Raw genomic sequence first — 20,374 nt, forward strand, 5'->3', positions numbered from 1 at the left:
TAAAAACTGTAGATATAACTTAATTTCGATATACTCTTCGCTTTCATTTGACAACAATTTGACATGCTCCTGAACACCACGTTGGTGCTCATGGGTCCTTTCCAGTCCAGTGTGAGTTTATAAACGGGTGGATTGATGATTCCAGGGGAGGTTTATGTTTATCAGTAGACTAGGCAACTTCCGGTTGATCCGTTTGCACACAAAACAATATTCCACAACTTCAACTTCCAAAGGTTTCAAAAGGAAATTACATTCAATTAAACAATAAAACAGCAAACAAGCCACGAGAAGCGGTTAAAAACGACCACCGCCTACAGATCAGCGAAACAGAACCTTCTCTTCAGCCATTGGCCAGCGCCACTTCTTCTTCGTGTGAATTTCCGGCCGACTTGAGGCTTTTTTTGTGTATTGCTGCCTTTCTCAATTCAGAATAATAATAATTCCACATTATTGATTAAATATATTTCAATAAAAAGGGAAATGTGCACGGTAAAAAAAAAAAATATATATATATATATATGTATTTGCACAACCCACTAACCCTGCACCCATAAAACCAAAACACCCCCTCACCGCTCCTACGCCTGGCCACCGGACTGGGAGGACGTGACTTCTTCCAACACCTCTTTTTAATACAACCTTTGTGTTGCTCAACTCAGCGTGAATGTGCCAAGTGAAGTTCATGTTTATGTAGAATGCGCAACACATATTAGGAAAAATTCGGTGGTTGTATGCGATCAAGTTTATTTTATTTTAATTATACACTTCAGCACCACAGTTGTACAGGAAGAAAGGTACAGGTAAAGCCCTTTCAAAATTGACTTTAAAAAAAAAAAAATATATATATATATATATATATATATATATATATATATATATACAAAGAATCGATTGATGGTGACTCAATGTTGAGTCACTAGTGAATCAATGTTGAGTCACTAGTGAATCAATGTTGAGTCACTAGTGAATCAATGTTGAGTCACTAGTGAATCAATGTTGAGTCACTAGTGAATCAATGTTGAGTCACTAGTGAATCAATGTTGAGTCACTAGTGAATCAATGTCGAGTCCCTAGTGAATCAATGACTTAAATGTAAATGAGTCCCTAGTGAATCAATGTCGAGTCCCTAGTGAATCAATGTCGAGTCACTAGTGAATCAATATCGACTCCCTAGTGAATCAATATCGACTCCCTAGTGAATCAATATCGAGTCCCTAGTGAATCAATGTTGAGTCCCTAGTGAATCAATGACTTAAATGTAAATGAGTCCCTAGTGAATCAATGTCGAGTCCCTAGTGAATCAATGTCGAGTCCCTAGTGAATCAATGTCGAGTCCCTAGTGAATCAATGTCGAGTCCCTAGTGAATCAATGTCGAGTCCCTAGTGAATCAATGTCGAGTCCCTAGTGAATCAATGTCGAGTCCCTAGTGAATCAATGTCGAGTCCCTAGTGAATCAATGTCGAGTCACCAAGTGACTCTCCGCCTCGATGGAAGAGAGAGACGACGGTGTTGACAGTTCCTCCTGCTGTGGATTCACCAGGAGTCATTTCATGCCAATTTTTTTGTACGAGATATTTTAGCTCATTTCCCATAGTTTGATTTTCAGATGTATTTTTAAGAAAGGAGACACTATGAGCTGAACAGGACAAGTCTATGTTGAAGACCGGGTAAATGAGCTACTAGTTACCGTTGGCTATCTAGGTAAGCTAACGTTGGCTAGCTAATCATTAGCTAACTACAGACAGTAGTACTTGTTTACGCCGTTAGCTGTTAAATTAATATGATTTTTGTTTGATTATGTAGTTTAAATAACAATGATGTATATGACGAGCTGTTCTGGTTTTTTTTTGTACATATCGTTAGCTATCTCTAACGCGTTTAGCTTACGTTTAACTCAAAGGAAAAACTGAAAACTAAACCCACATAAACTAGCCAGTTAGTTAAAACAACAAACATTAACGTTGCTTGCATAACAGCTGGCTTGTAAACGTTTAGATAGTGGCTAGTTCGTCTTTTCCAACCAAACTGTCGTATCTTTTAGCATGATGATGATGATGAAGGTGGTGGTGTGGGTGATGATGATGGTGGTGATGATGATGGTGGTGTGGGTGATGATGATGATGATGGTGGTGTGGGTGATGATGATGGTGGTGTGGGTGATGATGATGGTGGTGTGGGTGATGGTGGTGGTGATGATGATGATGGTGGTGTGGGTGATGATGGTGATGATGATGGTGGTGGTGGTGGTGATGATGGTGGTGGTGATGATGATGATGGTGGTGTGGGTGATGATGATGGTGATGATGGTGATGATGATGATGGGTGGGAGGGTCGTGGGACATTCTGCACAGGCCAAGCCAGCTACAATATTGCGACAGTGATGCCCTTTACTTTGGTTTTCACCATCACTCCCATGGTCCCCATCACCTCCAGTGATCTAATCACAGGTGTGTGTGTGTGTGTGTGTGTGTGTGTGTGTGTGTGTGTGTGTGTGTGTGTGTGTGTGTGTGTGTGTGTGTGTGTGTGTGTGTGTGTGTGTGTGTGTGTGTGTGTGTGGCAGCTAATACGGGTATGTTTGTATCCATAAGTTTGTCTTATTAGATAACTTGGGAGGCACAATCTTTCGTCAGAAAATGACACAGAAGTCCGATGTCCTGGTGTCTGTTCTCCTCAGGGTGAATTTGTCATTGCCATCAACAGTGAGGGGTAAATGCTCAGCCAGCTCAGCAGTATTTCCGTTTACATAGAGCCGTGATACTACTGAGTCAGGATTTGTGTCCCAAATGGCAAACTATTCCCTATTTAGTGCACTATTTTTTTTAATTTTTTTTTAATGTACCACAGCCTTATAGAGCTCTGGCCAAAAGTAGTGTACTATATTGGAAATGAGGTACCATTTGGGAGGCAAACAAACACTGCTCTGCTGCATACAGTATTTTTGCCACGAGGTGATTGTGAGCGCTGGACACGCTTGAGTGGTTATCTGACACACAGAACAATCATTCTATGTTCTCATGGATCACTTGGTTTTTGTTTTCTGGTACATTTTCCATGTTGACTAATGTTTCCAATGTTTACACTAACAGCAAATTAGGCTAGTAGTTGGCTTGACATTAGGTACTGTAGATAAAGTGCATCTACAGGACCTTCATGAAGTATTCACACCCCTTGAATTTTTTCACATTTTTTTGTTACAGTTTGAATTTTACAACATTGTACATTAGTTACTCCTTAATACTAATCTAATTGAAAGAGTGAAAAGACAGGAAACCTGTACGGAATAAGAATCTTTCAAAACATGCATCCTGTTTGCAACAAGGCGCTAAGGTAATACTGCAAAAATGGTGGCAAACCAGTTAACCCTTTGTATTCAGCACAAAAAGTAATGTTGTGGGCAAATCCAATATCAGATTTGCCACCAATGCTCTTTATAGGACACATCACTGCACTCTGTACTCCTCTGTAAACTGGTCATCTCTGTATACTTGTTGCAAGACCCACTGGTTGATGCTTATTTATAAAACCCTATTAGGCCTCACTCCCACCCCCTATCTGAGATATCTACTGCAGCCCTCATCCTTCACATACAACACCTGTTCACTTCCCCCTATCTGAGATATCTACTGCAGCCCTCATCCTTCACATACAACACCTGTTCATCCTTCACATACAACACCTGTTCACTTCCCCCTATCTGAGATATCTACTGTAGCCCTCATCCTTCACATACAACACCCATTCTGCCACATTCTGTTTAAGGTCCCCAAAGCACACACATCCCTGGGTCGCTCGTCTTTTCAGTTCGCTGCAGCTAGTGACTGGAACGAGCTGCAACAAACACTCAAACTGGACAGTTTTATCATGGACACTCTTAATGACGGTTGTGGCTACTTTGTGTGATGTATTGTTGTCTCTACCTTCTTGCCCTTTGCTGTTGTCTGTGCCCAATAATGCTTTTACCATGTTGTGTTGCTGCCTTGCTATGTTGTCTTAGGTCTCCGTGTTGTGTTGCTGCCTTGCTATGTTGTGTTGCTGCCTTGCTATGTTGTCTTAGGTCTCCGTGTTGTGTTGCTGCCTTGCTATGTTGTCTTAGGTCTCCGTGTTGTGTTGCTGCCTTGCTATGTTGTGTTGCTGCCTTGCTATGTTGTCTTAGGTCTCCGTGTTGTGTTGCTGCCTTTGCTATGTTGGTTGCTGCCTTGCTATGTTCTCTTAGGTCTCCGTGTTGTGTTGCTGCCTTGCTATGTTGTGTTGCTGCCTTGCTTGTTGTGTTGCTGCCTTGCTTGTTGTGTTGCTGCCTTGCTATGTTGTGTTGCTGCCTTGCTATATTGTCTTAGGTCTCCATGTTGTGTTGTCTCTCGTCGTAATGTGTGGTTTGTCCTATATTTACAGTGGGGAGAACAAGTATTTGATACACTGCTGATTTTGCAGGTTTTCCTACTTACAAAGCATGTAGAGGTCTGTTGTTTTTTTAATCAAAGGTACACTTCAACTGTGAGAGACGGAATCTAAAACAAAAATCCAGGAAATCACATTGTATGATTTTTAAGTAATTAATTTGCATGTATTTATTTATTTATATTTTTAATCCCAAGCCCCCGTCCCCACAGGAGGCCTTTCGCCTCTTGGTAGGCCGTCATTATAAATAAGAATTTGTTCTTAACTGACTTGTCAAGTTAAATAAAATAAATAAATATGACGTGTTGCTGAGTACCACTTCTTCATATTTTCAAGCATGGTGGTGGGTGCATCATGTTATGGGTGTGCTTGTCATCGGCAAGGACTAGGGAGGTTTTTTAGGATAAAAAAATAACAGAATAGAGCTAAGCACAGGCAAAATCCTTGAGGAAAACCTGGTTCAGTCTGCTTTCCAAGACAGAGACAAATTCACCTTTTTCAGCAGTACAATAACTTAAAAACAAGTCCAAATCTACCCTGGAGTAGGTTACCACAACGACATTGAATGTTCCTGAGTGGCCTTATTACAGTTTTGACTTAATCGGATTGAAAATATATATATATATATATCTCAAGACTAAAATGGCTGTCTAGCAATGTTCAACAACCAACTTGACAGAACTTGAAGAATTTTAAAAAGAAAAAATGTGCAAATATTGTACAATCCAGGTGTGCAAACCTCTTAGACCCAGAAAGACTCACAGCTGTAATCGCTGCCAAAGGTGATTCAAACATGTATTGACTTGGTTGTAAATATGTAAATTATTATGCAAATTATCAATTAAATGTGCAAAAAATTGTAAGAACGTGTTTTCACTTTTGTCATTATGGGGTAAATATACAGTGTTACAGTATTCTATCTCTACTGAAGTGTACACTGAATGTGCCAGTATTTGCTCACTGTCGTACCACTTCTTCTTCTACCCTTTCTGCCCACAGCATGCGGTGACTGTGAGGCGGGCCCCATCCTGAGTCTTCTTCTTCTACCCTTTCTGCCCACAGCATGCGGTGACTGTGAGGCGGGCCCCATCCTGAGTCTTCTTCTTCTACCCTTTCTGCCCACAGCATGCGGTGACTGTGAGGCGGGCCCCATCCTGAGTCTTCTTCTTCTACCCTTTCTGCCCACAGCATGCGGTGACTGTGAGGCGGGCCCCATCCTGAGTCTGTACGATGAAGAGCCCGGTACACAGGTCTGTTTGTGTGACTACGGGGCCTCGGTGAATGTGGGTCTTTTCTAGAAGCAGTGAGGATTTCCTACACTGGACAACTTGTTACAGCCGTTGATCAAGTCATTGATAATAATCTGCCAATAGTTTTCATGTCATTACGATGATGGGACTCCTGAGTGGCGTAGCGGTCTAAGGCAAGACCCATGTGTGTAAAGCAAGATGTATTGGGTACAGCAGGTATGAATGAATAAGGTTGTTGTTGTTGTTGTTCAGGTGCAGGGACGTGGAGAGGCAGGCTGCCTGCCTGCAGACTGAGCAGCCGTGTGTCCCTGTCTCCCAGCACATCCCCAGTGGCATGTGGTTTATCAGGTAGTTAGATTTACATATTTTGGTCCTTTTTATTTTATTTTTATAGCAGATTCTCTTATCCAGAGTGACTTACGTTTTTCGTACCGGTCCCACGTGGGACTCGAACCCACAACCCTGGTTTTGCAAGCGGTGTGCTCTACCAGCTGAGCCACACTGTAAACATAGTTGTCCATAATGCAACGTTTGGGTTGCTAAACCGTGGCGTTAGCGTGCTCTACCAACTGAGCCACACGGTAAACATAGTTGTCCATAATGCGACCTTTGGGTTGCTAGACCGTGGCGTTAGCGTGCTCTACCAACTGAGCCACACGGTAAACATAGTTGTCCATAATGCGACCTTTGGGTTGCTAGACCGTGGCGTTAGCGCGCGTTGAAAGGGTAACTTTCCCAGAATTCCCGGGTTGGAGGAATCCTGGATTTCCTGCTTATTTCAACTTAATTCCTGGAATCTTCCAGAAAACCCTAAGCCTAAGTCTTTGTAATGAGAGATCATGATAGATCACTGTCCTGGATCTTGTCTAAGTGATTATGTATTTGTGTTTACGCCTATATTGTCTGTATTTTCCAATTGTATTGAATGTGAAGTACATTTTTTGATGTGCTCAGTGCACAGCACGTCTTACCCAGGCTGTCCATTCTAGCTGCCCACCTGGTGATAACGAGCACCAGAATGGAAACGAGTCAGCTGACTTCATAAAAAATAATTAATTATATATTTGAATTTAGTTTTTTTTTTTTTTGTGTTTTTTTTACTCAAATAACTGAGGCAACTTTATGTATTAAAAAAAAAAGTGTGTAATAAAATGATTGAATCTGTTCATTCAGGGACGCGTGTGGCATCGTGTGCGGGGTTATCACCTGGATGTTGGTGTTCTATGCTGAGTTTGTTGTGCTCTTCGTCATGCTGTTGCCTTCTAAAAACCTGACCTATAGCTTAGTCAACGGGACTGTGTTCAACACTCTGGCCTTCCTGGCTCTCGCCTCTCACTTCAGGGCCATGTGCACCGACCCTGTGAGTTGTTCAAACTGAACACACGCCACACTGCGCTGACTGTACACTTGACATGCTGGTGTTGTCTGGGTTGTGTTCATTCGGGCACAACACCGTACGTAGAAAAAACATTTTGAAACAGTTTAAAGGAAAAGAGGAGTTTTGTTGTTGTTGTGATAAGTTCAGCGGCCTCTTTATTAGTTTCAAAATGTTTTCCTCCTGTTTTGTGCCTAACTGAACACGACCGTACTCACATATACAGTGGGGTGAACAAGTATTTGATACACTGCCAACGTTGCAGGTTTTCCTACTTACAAAGCATGTAGAGGTCTGTAATTTTTTATCATAGGTACACTTCAACTGTGCGAGATGGAATGTAAAACAGAAAAACTGAATCACATTGTATGATTTTTAAGTAATTCATTAGCATTTTATTGCATGACAAGTATTTGATCACCTACCAACCAGTAAGAATTCCGGCTCTCACAGACCTGTTAGTTTTTCTTTAAGAATCCCTCCTGTTCTCCACTCATTACCTGTATTAACTGCACCTGTTTGAACTCGTTACCTTTATCTCGTTGTTATTGTCAGTTGTACTAGTACTGTTAAATGCCTTTTCTTGCTGGCTCTTTCCCAACAATGCAGTAGTAGTACGAGAAAACAAAAACAAAATCACGAGAAATAAAAATGACAAGAACATGAGAAAGTAAGTTTGCTGTATACAGGGTCCGTTCCAGGGCCTGCTGCTGGAAAAACGTATGTGTTATGGCTTTACACCCTCTGCTATAATGTGGATAAAGAGTTACCTGTCTAACAGAACACAGAGGGTGTTATGGCTTTACACCCTCTGCTATAATGTGGATAAAGAGTTACCTGTCTAACAGAAAACAGAGGGTGTTCTTTAATGGAAGCCTCGCCAACATAATCCAGAGAGAAGGCAGGAATTCCCCAGGGCAGCTGTCTAGGCCCCTTACTTTTTTCAATCTTTACTAACGACATGCTTTGAGTCAGTGTGTCAATGTATGCGGATGACTATACACATCAGCTACTACAGAAGCTGAAATGACTGCAACACTTAAAGAGCTGCAGTTTCAGAATGGGTGGCAAGGAATAAGTTAGTCCTAATATAAAAAAAAACACTTGAAACATTGTATTTGGGACAAATAATTCACTAAAGCTTGTGCTCCTGAAGTTTCAGAAAAGACCAGAAAATTGCAGTTACGAGAGTCCTGTTGATAGAAAATCCACAATTAAGAGGTCAGAGGTTGCCAGTTTTCTATTCGCTTTAATATCGCGAGTGCTCCCTTCTCCTGCCCCTTTTTTTTTTTTTTTTTTTTGCCTGTCGATGTTGAAGCTGGAATTGAGGTCATTAACTGCCGACCTGATGTTCAAAAGTTCTTGTCGATCATAAGTTTAAAAAAATAGCAAAGTTGGGTCAGAGCTCGCAAGACTGCAGCCAATACAGTAATGCACCAACTTAAAGCACATCAACATTCTATAACTCTGCCTGACCACTGCAACAGTAGACCCCATTTCACCAACAGGTGAGTCATGATAAGTCATCAAGTCAACTCATTGCTCTGTCTGTCCTATAGGGAGCTGTGCCAACAGGAAACGCCACTAAAGAGTACATCGAGAGTCTTCAGCTGAAGCCGGGACAGGTGGTGTACAAGTGTCCCAAGTGCTGCAGCATCAAGCCTGACCGGGCACATCACTGTAGGTAGGATGACTCGGCACATCACTGTGGGTAGGATGACTCGGCACATCACTGTGGGTAGGATGACTCGGCACATCACTGTGGGTAGGATGACTCGGCACATCACTGTGGGTAGGATGACTCGGCACATCACTGTGGGTAGGATGACTCGGCACATCACTGTGGGTAGGATGACTCGGCACATCACTGTGGGTAGGATGACTCGGCACATCACTGTGGGTAGGATGACTCGGCACATCACTGTGGGTAGGATGACTCGGCACATCACTGTGGGTAGGGTGACTCGGCACATCACCGTGGGTAGGGTGACTCGGCACATCACCGTGGGTAGGGTGACTCGGCACATCACCGTGGGTAGGGTGACTCGGCACATCACCGTGGGTAGGGTGACTCGGCACATCACCGTGGGTAGGGTGACTCGGCACATCACCGTGGGTAGGGTGACTCGGCACATCACCGTGGGTAGGGTGACTCGGCACATCACCGTGGGTAGGGTGACTCGGCACATCACCGTGGGTAGGGTGACTCGGCACATCACCGTGGGTAGGGTGACTCGGCACATCACCGTGGGTAGGCTGACTCGGCACATCACTGTAGGTAGGATGACTGTCCCAGAGAACAGAGGACACTGCACGTAGAGTAACCCTGACTGACACTGTCCCAGAGAACCCTGACTGACTGACTGTCCCAGAGAACAGGAGTAACCCTGACACTCCCAGAGAACAGAGGTGCAGAGTAACCCTGACTGACACTGTCCCAGAGAACAGAGGACACTGCAGGTAGAGTAACCCTGACTGGCACTGTCCCAGAGAACACTGCAGGTAGAGTAACCCTGACTGACACTGTCCCAGAGAACAGAGGACACTGCAGGTAGAGTAACCCTGACTGACACTGTCCCAGAGAACAGAGGACACTGCAGGTAGAGTAACCCTGACTGACACTGTCCCAGAGAACACTGCAGGTAGAGTAACCCTGACTGACACTGTCCCAGAGAAGAACACTGCAGGTAGACTGTAACCCTGACTGGCACTGTCCCAGAGAACAGAGAACACTGCAGGTAGAGTAACCCTGACTGACACTGTCCCAGAGAACAGAGAACACTGCAGGTAGAGTAACCCTGACTGGCACTGTCCCAGAGAACAGAGAACACTGCAGGTAGAGTAACCCTGACTGACACTGTCCCAGAGAACAGAGAACACTGCAGGTAGAGTCCCAGAGAACACCTGTAACCCTGACTGGCACTGTCCCAGAGAACACTGCAGTAACCCTGACTGAGTAACCCAGGTAGAGTAACCCTGACTGACACTGTCCCAGAGAACACTGCAGGTAGAGTAACCCTGACTGACACTGTCCCAGAGAACAGAGGACACTGCAGGTAGAGTAACCCTGACTGACACTGTCCCAGAGAACACTGCAGGTAGAGTAACCCTGACTGACACTGTCCCAGAGAACACTGCAGGTAGAGTAACCCTGACTGCACTGTCCCAGAGAACACTGCAGGTAGAGTAACCCTGACTGACACTGTCCCAGAGAACACTGCAGGTAGAGTAACCCTGACTGACACTGTCCCAGAGAACAGAGGACACTGCAGGTAGAGTAACGCTGACTGTCCCAGAGAACAGAGGACATTAGTTCTCTGTCTCTCCATGACTGTCTCTCTCTGGCCTCCCAGAGAACACTGCAGGTGTAACCCTGACTGACACTGTCCCAGAGAAATTAGAGTTCTGTCCCAGAGAACACTGCAGGTAGAGTCTCTGACACTGTCCCCATGATGTTGACTGACACTCCCAGAGAACACCAGGTAGAGTAACCCTACTGTGTGACACTGTAATTAGTTCCATGATGTCTCTCTCCCATAGTTTCTCTCTCTCTCTCTCCATGGATGTTCCCTCCATACTAGTGTGTGTAATCAGTTCTCTCTCCATACTAGTGTGTGTAATTAGTTCTCTCTCTCTCCCTACTAGTGTGTGTAATTAGTTCTCTCCTTCCATACTAGTGTGTGTAATTAGTTTTCTCTCTCTCTTTCTGTCTCTCTCTTTCTCTCTCCTCTCTTCTCTCCCTCTCTCCTCTCTCTTTCTCTCTCTTTCTCTCCATACTAGTGTGTGTAATTAGTTCTCTCTCTCCATACTAGTGTGTGTAATTAGTTCTCTCTCTCCATACTAGTGTGTGTAAGCGCTGCATAAGGAAGATGGACCACCACTGTCCCTGGGTTAACAACTGTGTGGGAGAGAACAACCAGAAGTTCTTTGTGCTCTTCACAGTACGTACCAGTCTATACTTTACATAGTGGAACGTTCCATACTGTAGACACCATTACACCTTCAGCCTGCTGCAATAACACAGACAAGTAGCCAACACACCGTACCTATAGGAAAGTTAGGAATTAAGATGTTTTTAAGTTGTCAAATGCACTGAAAATGACTTAGAGTTTGTGTGACTAAGTTCCATATCCACCCATCTCATGGGAACTGTTCCATACCCACCCATCTCATGGGAACTGTTCCATATCCACCCATCTCATGGGAAACTGTTCCATACCCACCCATCTCATGGGAAACTGTTCCATACCCGCCCATCTCATGGGAACTGTTCCATACCCACCCATCTCATGGGAACTGTTCCATATCCACCCATCTCATGGGAAACTGTTCCATACCCACCCATCTCATGGGAACTGTTCCATACCCACCCATCTCATGGGAAACTGTTCAATTCCCACCCATCTCATGGGAAACTGTTCCATACCCCTCATGGGAACTGTTCCATACCCCCATCTCATGGGAAACTGTTTCCCACCCATCTCATGGGAAACTGTTCCATACTCCCCATCTCATGGGAAACTGTTCCATACCCGCCCATCTCATGGGAAACTGTTCCATACCCGCCCATCTCATGGGAAACTGTTCCATACCCGCCCATCTCATGGGAACTGTTCCATACCCACCCATCTCATGGGAACTGTTCCATACCCACCCATCTCATGGGAACTGTTCCATACCCACCCATCTCATGGGAACTGTTCCATACCCACCCATCTCATGGGAACTGTTCCATACCCACCCATCTCATGGGAACTGTTCCATACCCACCCATCTCATGGGAAACTGTTCCATAGCGCCCATCTCATGGGAAACTGTTCCATACCCACCCATCTCATGGGAACTGTTCCATAGCGCCCATCTCATGGGGAACTGTTCTATAGCGCCCATCTCATGGGAAACTGTTCCATAGCGCCCATCTCATGGGAAACTGTTCCATAGCGCTCATGGGAAACTGTTCCATACCCACCCATCTCATGGGAAACTGTTCCATACCCACCCATCTCATGGGAAACTGTTCCATACCCATCTCACCCATCTCATGGGAAACTGTTCCATAGCCACCCATCTCATGGGAACTGTTCCATAGCCACCCATCTCATGGGAAACTGTTCCATACCCACCCATCTCATGGGAAACTGTTCCATACCCACCCATCTCATGGGAAACTGTTCCATACCCACCCATCTCATGGGAACTGTTCCATACCCACCCATCTCATGGGAAACTGTTCCATACCCACCCATCTCATGGGAAACTGTTCCATACCCACCCATCTCATGGGAAACTGTTCCATACCCACCCATCTCATGGGAAACTGTTCCATACCCACCCATCTCATGGGAAACTGTTCCATACCCACCCATCTCATGGGAAACTGTTCCATACCCACCCATCTCATGGGAAACTGTTCCATACCCACCCATCTCATGGGAAACTGTTCCATAGCGCCCATCTCATGGGAAACTGTTCCATAGCGCCCATCTCATGGGAAACTGTTCCATAGCGCCCATCTCATGGGAAACTGTTCCATAGCGCCCATCTCATGGGAAACTGTTCCATAGCGCCCATCTCATGGGAAACTGTTCCATAGCGCCCATCTCATGGGAAACTGTTCCATAGCGCCCATCTCATGGGAAACTGTTCCATAGCGCCCATCTCATGGGAAACTGTTCCATAGCGCCCATCTCATGGGAAACTGTTCCATACCCACCCATCTCATGGGAAACTGTTCCATACCCACCCATCTCATGGGAAACTGTTCCATACCCACCCATCTCATGGGAAACTGTTCCATACCCACCCATCTCATGGGAAACTGTTCCATACCCACCCATCTCATGGGAAACTGTTCCATACCCACCCATCTCATGGGAAACTGTTCCATACCCACCCATCTCATGGGAAACTGTTCCATACCCACCCATCTCATGGGAAACTGTTCCATACCCACCCATCTCATGGGAAACTGTTCCATACCCACCCATCTCATGGGAAACTGTTCCATACCCACCCATCTCATGGGAAACTGTTCCATAGCGCCCATCTCATGGGAAACTGTTCCATACCCACCCATCTCATGGGAAACTGTTCCATACCCACCCATCTCATGGGAAACTGTTCCATAGCCACCCATCTCATGGGAAACTGTTCCATACCCACCCATCTCATGGGAAACTGTTCCATAGCCACCCATCTCATGGGAAACTGTTCCGTAGCCACCCATCTCATGGGAAACTGTTCCGTAGCCACCCATCTCATGGGAAACTGTTCCGTAGCCACCCATCTCATGGGAAACTGTTCCGTAGCCACCCATCTCATGGGAAACTGTTCCGTAGCCACCCATCTCATGGGAAACTGTTCCGTAGCCACCCATCTCATGGGAAACTGTTCCGTAGTACCCATCTCATGGGAAACTGTTCCGTAGTACCCATCTCATGGGAAACTGTTCCGTAGTACCCGGTCTTACCATGAGTCTGTGTGTTCCGTACCCACCCATCTCATGGGAAACTGTTCCGTAGTACCCGGTCTTACCATGAGTCTGTGTGTTCCGTACCCACCCATCTCATGGGAAACTGTTCCGTAGTACCCGGTCTTACCATGAGTCTGTGTGTTCCAGATGTACATCGCACTCATCTCCCTCCACTCTCTGGTGATGGTGGTCTTCCACTTCCTGTACTGCTTCGAAGATGATTGGACAAGTAAGTGCTTTTGACCCTTCTTTTTTTTATTTTTTTTTACCTGGCTTCTCATTGGTTTGATGTAGATCTCATGACAACACAATGATCTTTCAATCAGCTCCTGTCAACCATAACAATGGTGTCTGGTTGTGTTCTCAGTGATCCCTTCCCACTCGTTATCGGGATTGATTTGACAACATCTAGTGAAATTGCAGGACGCCAAATTCAAAAACAGAAATACTCATAATAAGAATTCATAAAACATACAAGTGTTATCCATCAAAATAAAGCTTAACTTCTTGTTAATCCAGCCCCTGTATCAGATTTCAAAAAGGCTTTACGGCGAAAGCAGACCATCTGAGGACAGCGCTCCGCATTGCAATCACATGAAAATCTGATTTTAACCAGGCAGGTGTGCGACAAAAGTCAGAAATAGCGATATAATTGATGCCTTACCTTTTGAAGATCTTCTTCTGTTGGCACTCCAAAATGTCCCAGAAACATCACAAATGGTATTTTTGTTCAATAATGTCCTTCTTTATGTCCCAAAAATTTGAATTTATTTGTCGCGTTTGATTCAGAATACACCGGTCCCAACATGACTACAAAGTATCTAAGTTACCTGTAAACTTGGTCCAAACATTTCAAACAACGTTCCTAATCCAACCTTAGGTATCCTAAAACGTAAATAATCGATCAAATTTAAGACGGAATATACCGTGTTCAATACCGGATAAATACAACATGGAGCCCGTTCCAGTTCACGCGCACCAAAGAGAAGAGTCCACTTGGATTGACACTCACAAAGAACAGCCCTACTTCCTCATTTCTCAAAAGAAAAACATCAACCAATTTCTAAAGACTGTTGACATCTAGTGGAAGCCATGGGAACTGCAAACAGGTTCCTATTAAATCGAGCTTCCCATAGAAAACCAATTGAATACACATTGAGCTAAAAAGAAAAATCTTCCTGGATGGATTGTCCTAGGGATTTCGCCTGCCAAATCAGTTCTGTTATACTCGCAGACATTATTTTAACAGTTTTAGAAACTAGAGTGTTTTCTATCCACATCTACCAATTATATGCATATCCTAGCTTCTGGGCCTGAGTAGCAGGCAGTTTACTTTGGGTACGCTTTTCATCCGGACATGAAAATAGTGCCCCCTATCCCTAAGAAGTTTTAAGTATTTCAGATGAGGCCATACCCATCCATCTCATAGGAAACTGATCAATACCCACCCATCTCATTGGGAAACTGTTCCATATCCACCCATCTCATTGGGAAACTGTTCCATATCCACCCATCTCATTGGGAAACTGATCAATATCCACCCATCTCATTGGGAAACTGTTCCATATCCACCCATCTCATTGGGAAACTGTTCCATATCCACCCATCTCATTGGGAAACTGTTCCATATCCACCCATCTCATTGGGGAAACTGTTCCATATCCACCCATCTCATTGGGGAAACTGTTCCATATCCACCCATCTCATGGGGAAACTGTTCCATACCCACCCATCTCATGGGAAACTGATCCATACCCACCCATCTCATGGGAAACTGATCCATACCCACCCATCTCATGGGGAAACTGTTCCATACCCACCCATCTCATGGGGAAACTGTTCCATACCCACCCATCTCATGGGGAAACTGTTCCATACCCACCCATCTCATGGGGAAACTGTTCCATACCCACCCATCTCATGGGGAAACTGATCAATACCCACCCATCTCATGGGGAAACTGATCAATACCCACCCATCTCGCGGCCGCTCTGTGAAGGTAATTTATTCCCAGAAGCTCAGAGAATATGGAGTCTCCTTGTTTCCAGACAGTGCTACAGTATGTTGCTCAGTTAGTGTACGACTGTCTGTGTGTGACATAAACTCTGCATATTGTTCCATTTTTGAAAAGTTTATTGGCACATTGACCCATGTCGCGTGCCGTAGTTTTTAATAACTCTGTAGATGGTGCTAAAACAATGACGCCATAACTGAATCCCGACGTCTTTATTCACCTTTGCCATCGTCCCAGTCATCTATCTGATAAGACTGTGATGTACAATATGCTTAGCATCCAGCTGCTTAGAGCGCATCATCCCGTCTAGAAATGTTGCTTCCACTGTGCTGTGAGTGTAAACGTGTCTACCCCCCCCCCCCCTTCCTGAACTCCAACTCCCAGAGTGCAGTTCCTTCTCACCTCCTGCGACCGTCATCCTCCTCATCCTCCTGTGCTTTGAGGCCCTCCTCTTCCTCATCTTCACCTCTGTGATGTTCGGGACTCAGGTCCATTCCATCTGTACAGACGAGACGGTACGTAAGACCAAACGGGTTCCTCTCTTCCTCCCCTTCACCTCCTCCTCTTCATCAGACCTGGATTAAATGCATCATGTTATGTCAAAATGCTTTAGGTGTGCTTTTATATAGCTTGACTGATGTGCAGGGTGGCGTTTTGCACTTTTGGGACTATTCCATTTGGCGTTTCAGCTAGGCCTATTCCATTTGTACGGGTAAACTTCATCAAGTGCTCCTGCCAAGTATTTGACCTAATGTATTTAAGCCAAGTCTGCTCCCCAACTGCTGTTGCTTTGGTGCTTATCTACTGTATGTATGACCTATGAACCTTAACCTCTCTACAGCAGCTTACCCGTACAGAGGTGAATCCTAACTTCCACTTTGAGTGGAAATTTTCACTTAGTGTCCTGAAAGTTGGACGTAGGTGGAAGTTAGTGTCTAAGAGTGTATAGAGAAGGCTCTGCTTCGTAGTCGGATCATCTCTGAGTGGGATCTATGAGTCCAGTCTTGTTTCTACAGTAACAGACATTTTCTAATATAAAGGAAGTATTCAACTTGAAACAGCTCAAGGCTTGCTGATAGGAAGAAACGTGTATCTGTGTGAGAGGATCAGTTTCCTCTCTTGAACCGTCATAAACCATGTAGTTAGTAGACTGTAGACCTCTCTGTGTGTTCTATAGTAGACTGTAGACCTCTCTGTTCTATAGTAGACTGTAGACCTCTCTGTGTGTTCTATGGTACACTGTAGACCTCTCTGTGTGTTCTATGGTACACTGTAGACCTCTCTGTGTGTTCTATAGTAGACTGTAGATCTCTCTGTGTGTTCTATGGTACACTGTAGACCTCTCTGTGTGTTCTATGGTAGACTGTAGACCTCTCTGTGTGTTCTATGGTAGACTGTAGACCTCTCTGTGTGTTCTATGGTAGACTGTAGACCTCTCTGTTCTATAGTAGACTGTAGACCTCTCTGTGTGCATGTCTGTACAACGTTTAGTGCTTTAAAACTCTAACTAAACTAACTCTGCTTTCTTGCTCTAACGTATTTTTTGTCTGCAACTTCATGCCTGATTGCGTGGTCGGGGCCCCCCCGGGTGGGCGTAGTCGGGGCCCCCCCGGGTGGGCGTAGTCGGGGGGGCCCCGGGTGGGCGTAGTCGGGGGGCCCCGGGTGGGCGTAGTCGGGGGGCCCGGGTGTATATATTTTCTAAGGCTGTATTCTCTCTCATGGAGCCTCAAGTGGGGAAGGATGTTCATTAGACCTCAGTGTGTTGACATTTAGTCAATACAGTCCATTCAGGAAGTATTCAGACCCTTGGCCTTTTTCCACATGTTGTTACGTTACAGCCGTATTCTAAAATTGATTTAAAAATTAAAAATAAACAGAAATATCTTATTTACATAAGTATTCAGACCTTTTGCTATGAGACACAAAATGGAGCTCAGGTGCATCCTGTTTCCATTGATCATCCTTGAGATGTTTCTACAACATGATTGGAGTCCACCTGTGGTAAATTCAATTGATTGGACATGATTTGGAAAGGCACAGACCTGTCTATATAAGGTCCCACAGTTGACAGTGCATGTCAGAGCATAAACCAAGCCATGAGGTCAAAGGAATTGTCCAGAGAGCTCCGAGACAGAATTGTTTTGAGGCACAGATCTGGGGAAGGGTAGCAAAACATTTCTGCAGCATTGAAGGTCCCTAAGAACACAGTGGCCTCCATTATTCTTAAATGGAAGAAGTTTGGAACCACCAAGACTCTTCCTAGAGCTGACAGCCTGGCCAAACTGAGCAACCGGGGGAGAAGGGCCTTGGTCAGGGAGGTGACCAAGAACCCGATGGTCACTCTGACAAGAGCTCAAGGTTTCCTCTGTGGAGATGGGAGAACCTTCCAGAAGGACAACCATCTCTGCAGCACTCCACCAATCAGGCCTGTTTGGCAAAGAGGCCAGACGGAAGCCACTCCTCAGTAAAAGGCACAAGACAGCCCACTTGGAGTTTGCCAAAAGGACCCTAAAGGACTCTGATCATGAGAAACAAGATTTTCTGGTCTGATGAAACCAAGATTGAACTATTTTGACCTGAATGCCAAGTGGTGAAGCATGGTGGTGGCAGCATCATGCTGTGGGGATGTTTTTCAGCAGCACGGAGTGGGAGACTAGTCAGGATCGAGGGAAAGATGAACTGAGCAAAGTACAGAGAGATCCTTGATGAAAACCTGCTCCAGAGCACTCAGGACCTCAGACTGGCGCGTAGGTTCACCTTCCAACAGGACAACGACCCTAAGCACACAGACAAGACAACGCAGGAGTGGTTTCGGGACAAGTCTCTGAATGTTCTTGAGTGGCCCAGCCAGAGCCCGGACTTGAACCCGATCTTACATCTCTGGAGAGACCTGAAAATAGACTCTCCCCATCCAACCTGACAGAGCTTGAGAGGATCTGCAGAGAAGAATGGGAGAAACTCCCTAAATACAGGTGTACCAAGCTTGTAGCGTCATACCCAAGAAGACTTGAGTCTGTAATCGCTGCCAAAGGTGCTTCAACAAAGTACTGAGTAAAGGGTCAGAATACTTACGTATAAAGGTGATATTTTAGTTTTTTTGTTTTTTTATACGTTTGCATAAAACTTCTAAACCTGTTTTTGCTTTGTCATTATGGGGTATTGTGACGTCATTATGGGCTGTATTGTGGTCATTTAGTCGTCATTATGGGCCTGTGGTATTGTGACGTCATTATAGCCTGGGTCATTGTGACGTCATTATTAGCCTGTGGTCATTGTGAGCCTGTGGTCATTATGGGGTATTGTGACGTCATTATGGTGTATTGTGATGTCATTATGGGGTATTGTGTGTGTAGATTGAGGATTTGTATTTTATTAATTTTAAGAATGAGGCTGTAAAGTAACAAAATGTGGAAAAAGTCAAGGGGTCTGAATACTTTCAGAATGCTCTGTACATTAGCCTGTGGTCATTTAGTCTGTACATTAGCCTGTGGTCATTTAGTCTGTACATTAGCCTGTGGTCATTTAGTCTGTACATTAGCCTGTGGTCATTTAGTCTGTACATTAGCCTGTGGTCATTTAGTCTGTATATTAGCCTGTGGTCATTTAGTCTGTATATTAGCCTGTGGTCATTTAGTCTGTACATTAGCCTGTGGTCATTTAGTCTGTATATTAGCCTGTGGTCATTTAGTCTGTATATTAGCCTGTGGTCATTTAGTCTGTAGCCTGTGGTCATTTAGTCTGTATATTAGCCTGTGGTCATTTAGTCTGTACATTAGCCTGTGGTCATTTAGTCTGTACATTAGCCTGTGGTCATTTAGTCTGTATATTAGCCTGTGGTCATTTAGTCTGTACATTAGCCTGTGGTCATTTAGTCTGTACATTAGCCTGTGGTCATTTAGTCTGTACATTAGCCTGTCATTTAGTCTGTACATTAGCCTGTGGTCATTTAGTCTGTACATTAGCCTGTGGTCATTTAGTCTGTACATTAGCCTGTGGTCATTTAGTCTGTACATTAGCCTGTGGTCATTTAGTCAATCAGCCTGTGGTCAAGAGTGGTTTTAAATCAAAAGGAAAAAATTAGCCTGTGGTCATTAGTAGTCCACTGGTCATTTAGTTTGGTTGTGTCTCGTTTTTCCAGGGCATAGAACAGTTGAAAAAAGAGGAGAGAAGATGGGGTAAAAAAACTAAGTGGATGAACACGAAGGCGGTATTTGGACACCCCTTCTCCATATTCTGGTTTGTCCCGTTGACCCAACCTGGCAAGGCCCATGGGAAGGCTGAATCCTACCAGTATGTGGTCTGAGCTTAGCCACCCGGGGGGAAAACAGACTCTGAGACAGAGGTGTGTGAACACCAACCACCCCATCCCTCCACCTCACCCTGACTCTCCTCCACAACACTCCTTAACAATGCTGAACGTGATTGTAATCCCTCATAACTCTGAACAACTTCATCACTTCTATATTGCCACAGTTTTTTTTATGTTGCTTGGAAACAAAATCAAGTGGAGTTGCAGAGAAAAATATATCTATTATTAAACGTTTCAAACGTGCCTGTTTTTCACTCTTCTGTATGCTGTTGATTTGTTCTGGTTTTCTGAATCACTTTTCCCTCTGTCCCCCTCTGTCTCCCCCCCTCTGTCCCCCCCCCTCTGTGTCTCCCCCCTCTGTGTCTCCCCCCCTGTGTGTGTCCAACCACCCCCCCCTCTGTGTCTCCTCCACCCTCCCCTCTGTGTCTCCCCCTCTGTGTCTCCCTCCCTCTGTGTCAAAATCCCCTCTGTGTCTCCCCCCTCTGTGTCTCCTCCCCTCTGTGTCTCCTCTCTGTGTCTCCCTCTGTGTCCCCCCTCTCTGTTTTCTGTGTCTCCCTC

General features: G+C 44.9%; 1 protein-coding gene across 7 annotated transcripts in view; it reads left to right on the top strand.

Moving 5' to 3' along the window:
• Window positions 1-590: 590 nt before the first annotated feature.
• Window positions 591-20,374, top strand: part of zdhhc3a (zinc finger DHHC-type palmitoyltransferase 3a) — a 24,217-nt gene continuing 4,433 nt past the window's right edge. Inside the window, exons 1-9 of one of the 7 annotated variants that reach the window (XM_046337573.1) lie at window positions 1,462-1,702; window positions 5,396-5,538; window positions 5,602-5,646; window positions 5,899-5,994; window positions 6,820-7,006; window positions 8,581-8,705; window positions 10,866-10,962; window positions 13,641-13,722; window positions 15,892-16,022. In XM_046337573.1, coding sequence (XP_046193529.1) covers window positions 5,627-5,646; window positions 5,899-5,994; window positions 6,820-7,006; window positions 8,581-8,705; window positions 10,866-10,962; window positions 13,641-13,722; window positions 15,892-16,022 — 738 coding nt within the window. In that variant the 5' untranslated portion in view covers window positions 1,462-1,702; window positions 5,396-5,538; window positions 5,602-5,626. Of the gene's footprint in view, window positions 801-1,461; window positions 1,703-5,395; window positions 5,647-5,898; window positions 5,995-6,819; window positions 7,007-8,580; window positions 8,706-10,865; window positions 10,963-13,640; window positions 13,723-15,891; window positions 16,023-19,645; window positions 20,157-20,374 lie in introns of those variants that run through there. The other 6 variants (XM_046337572.1, XM_046337576.1, XM_046337575.1 and 3 more) reach the window with 6 other exon arrangements.

The sequence above is a fragment of the Oncorhynchus gorbuscha genome, unplaced genomic scaffold (genome assembly GCF_021184085.1).
Source record: "Oncorhynchus gorbuscha isolate QuinsamMale2020 ecotype Even-year unplaced genomic scaffold, OgorEven_v1.0 Un_scaffold_1470, whole genome shotgun sequence".
Taxonomy (NCBI): Eukaryota; Metazoa; Chordata; class Actinopteri; order Salmoniformes; family Salmonidae; genus Oncorhynchus; species Oncorhynchus gorbuscha.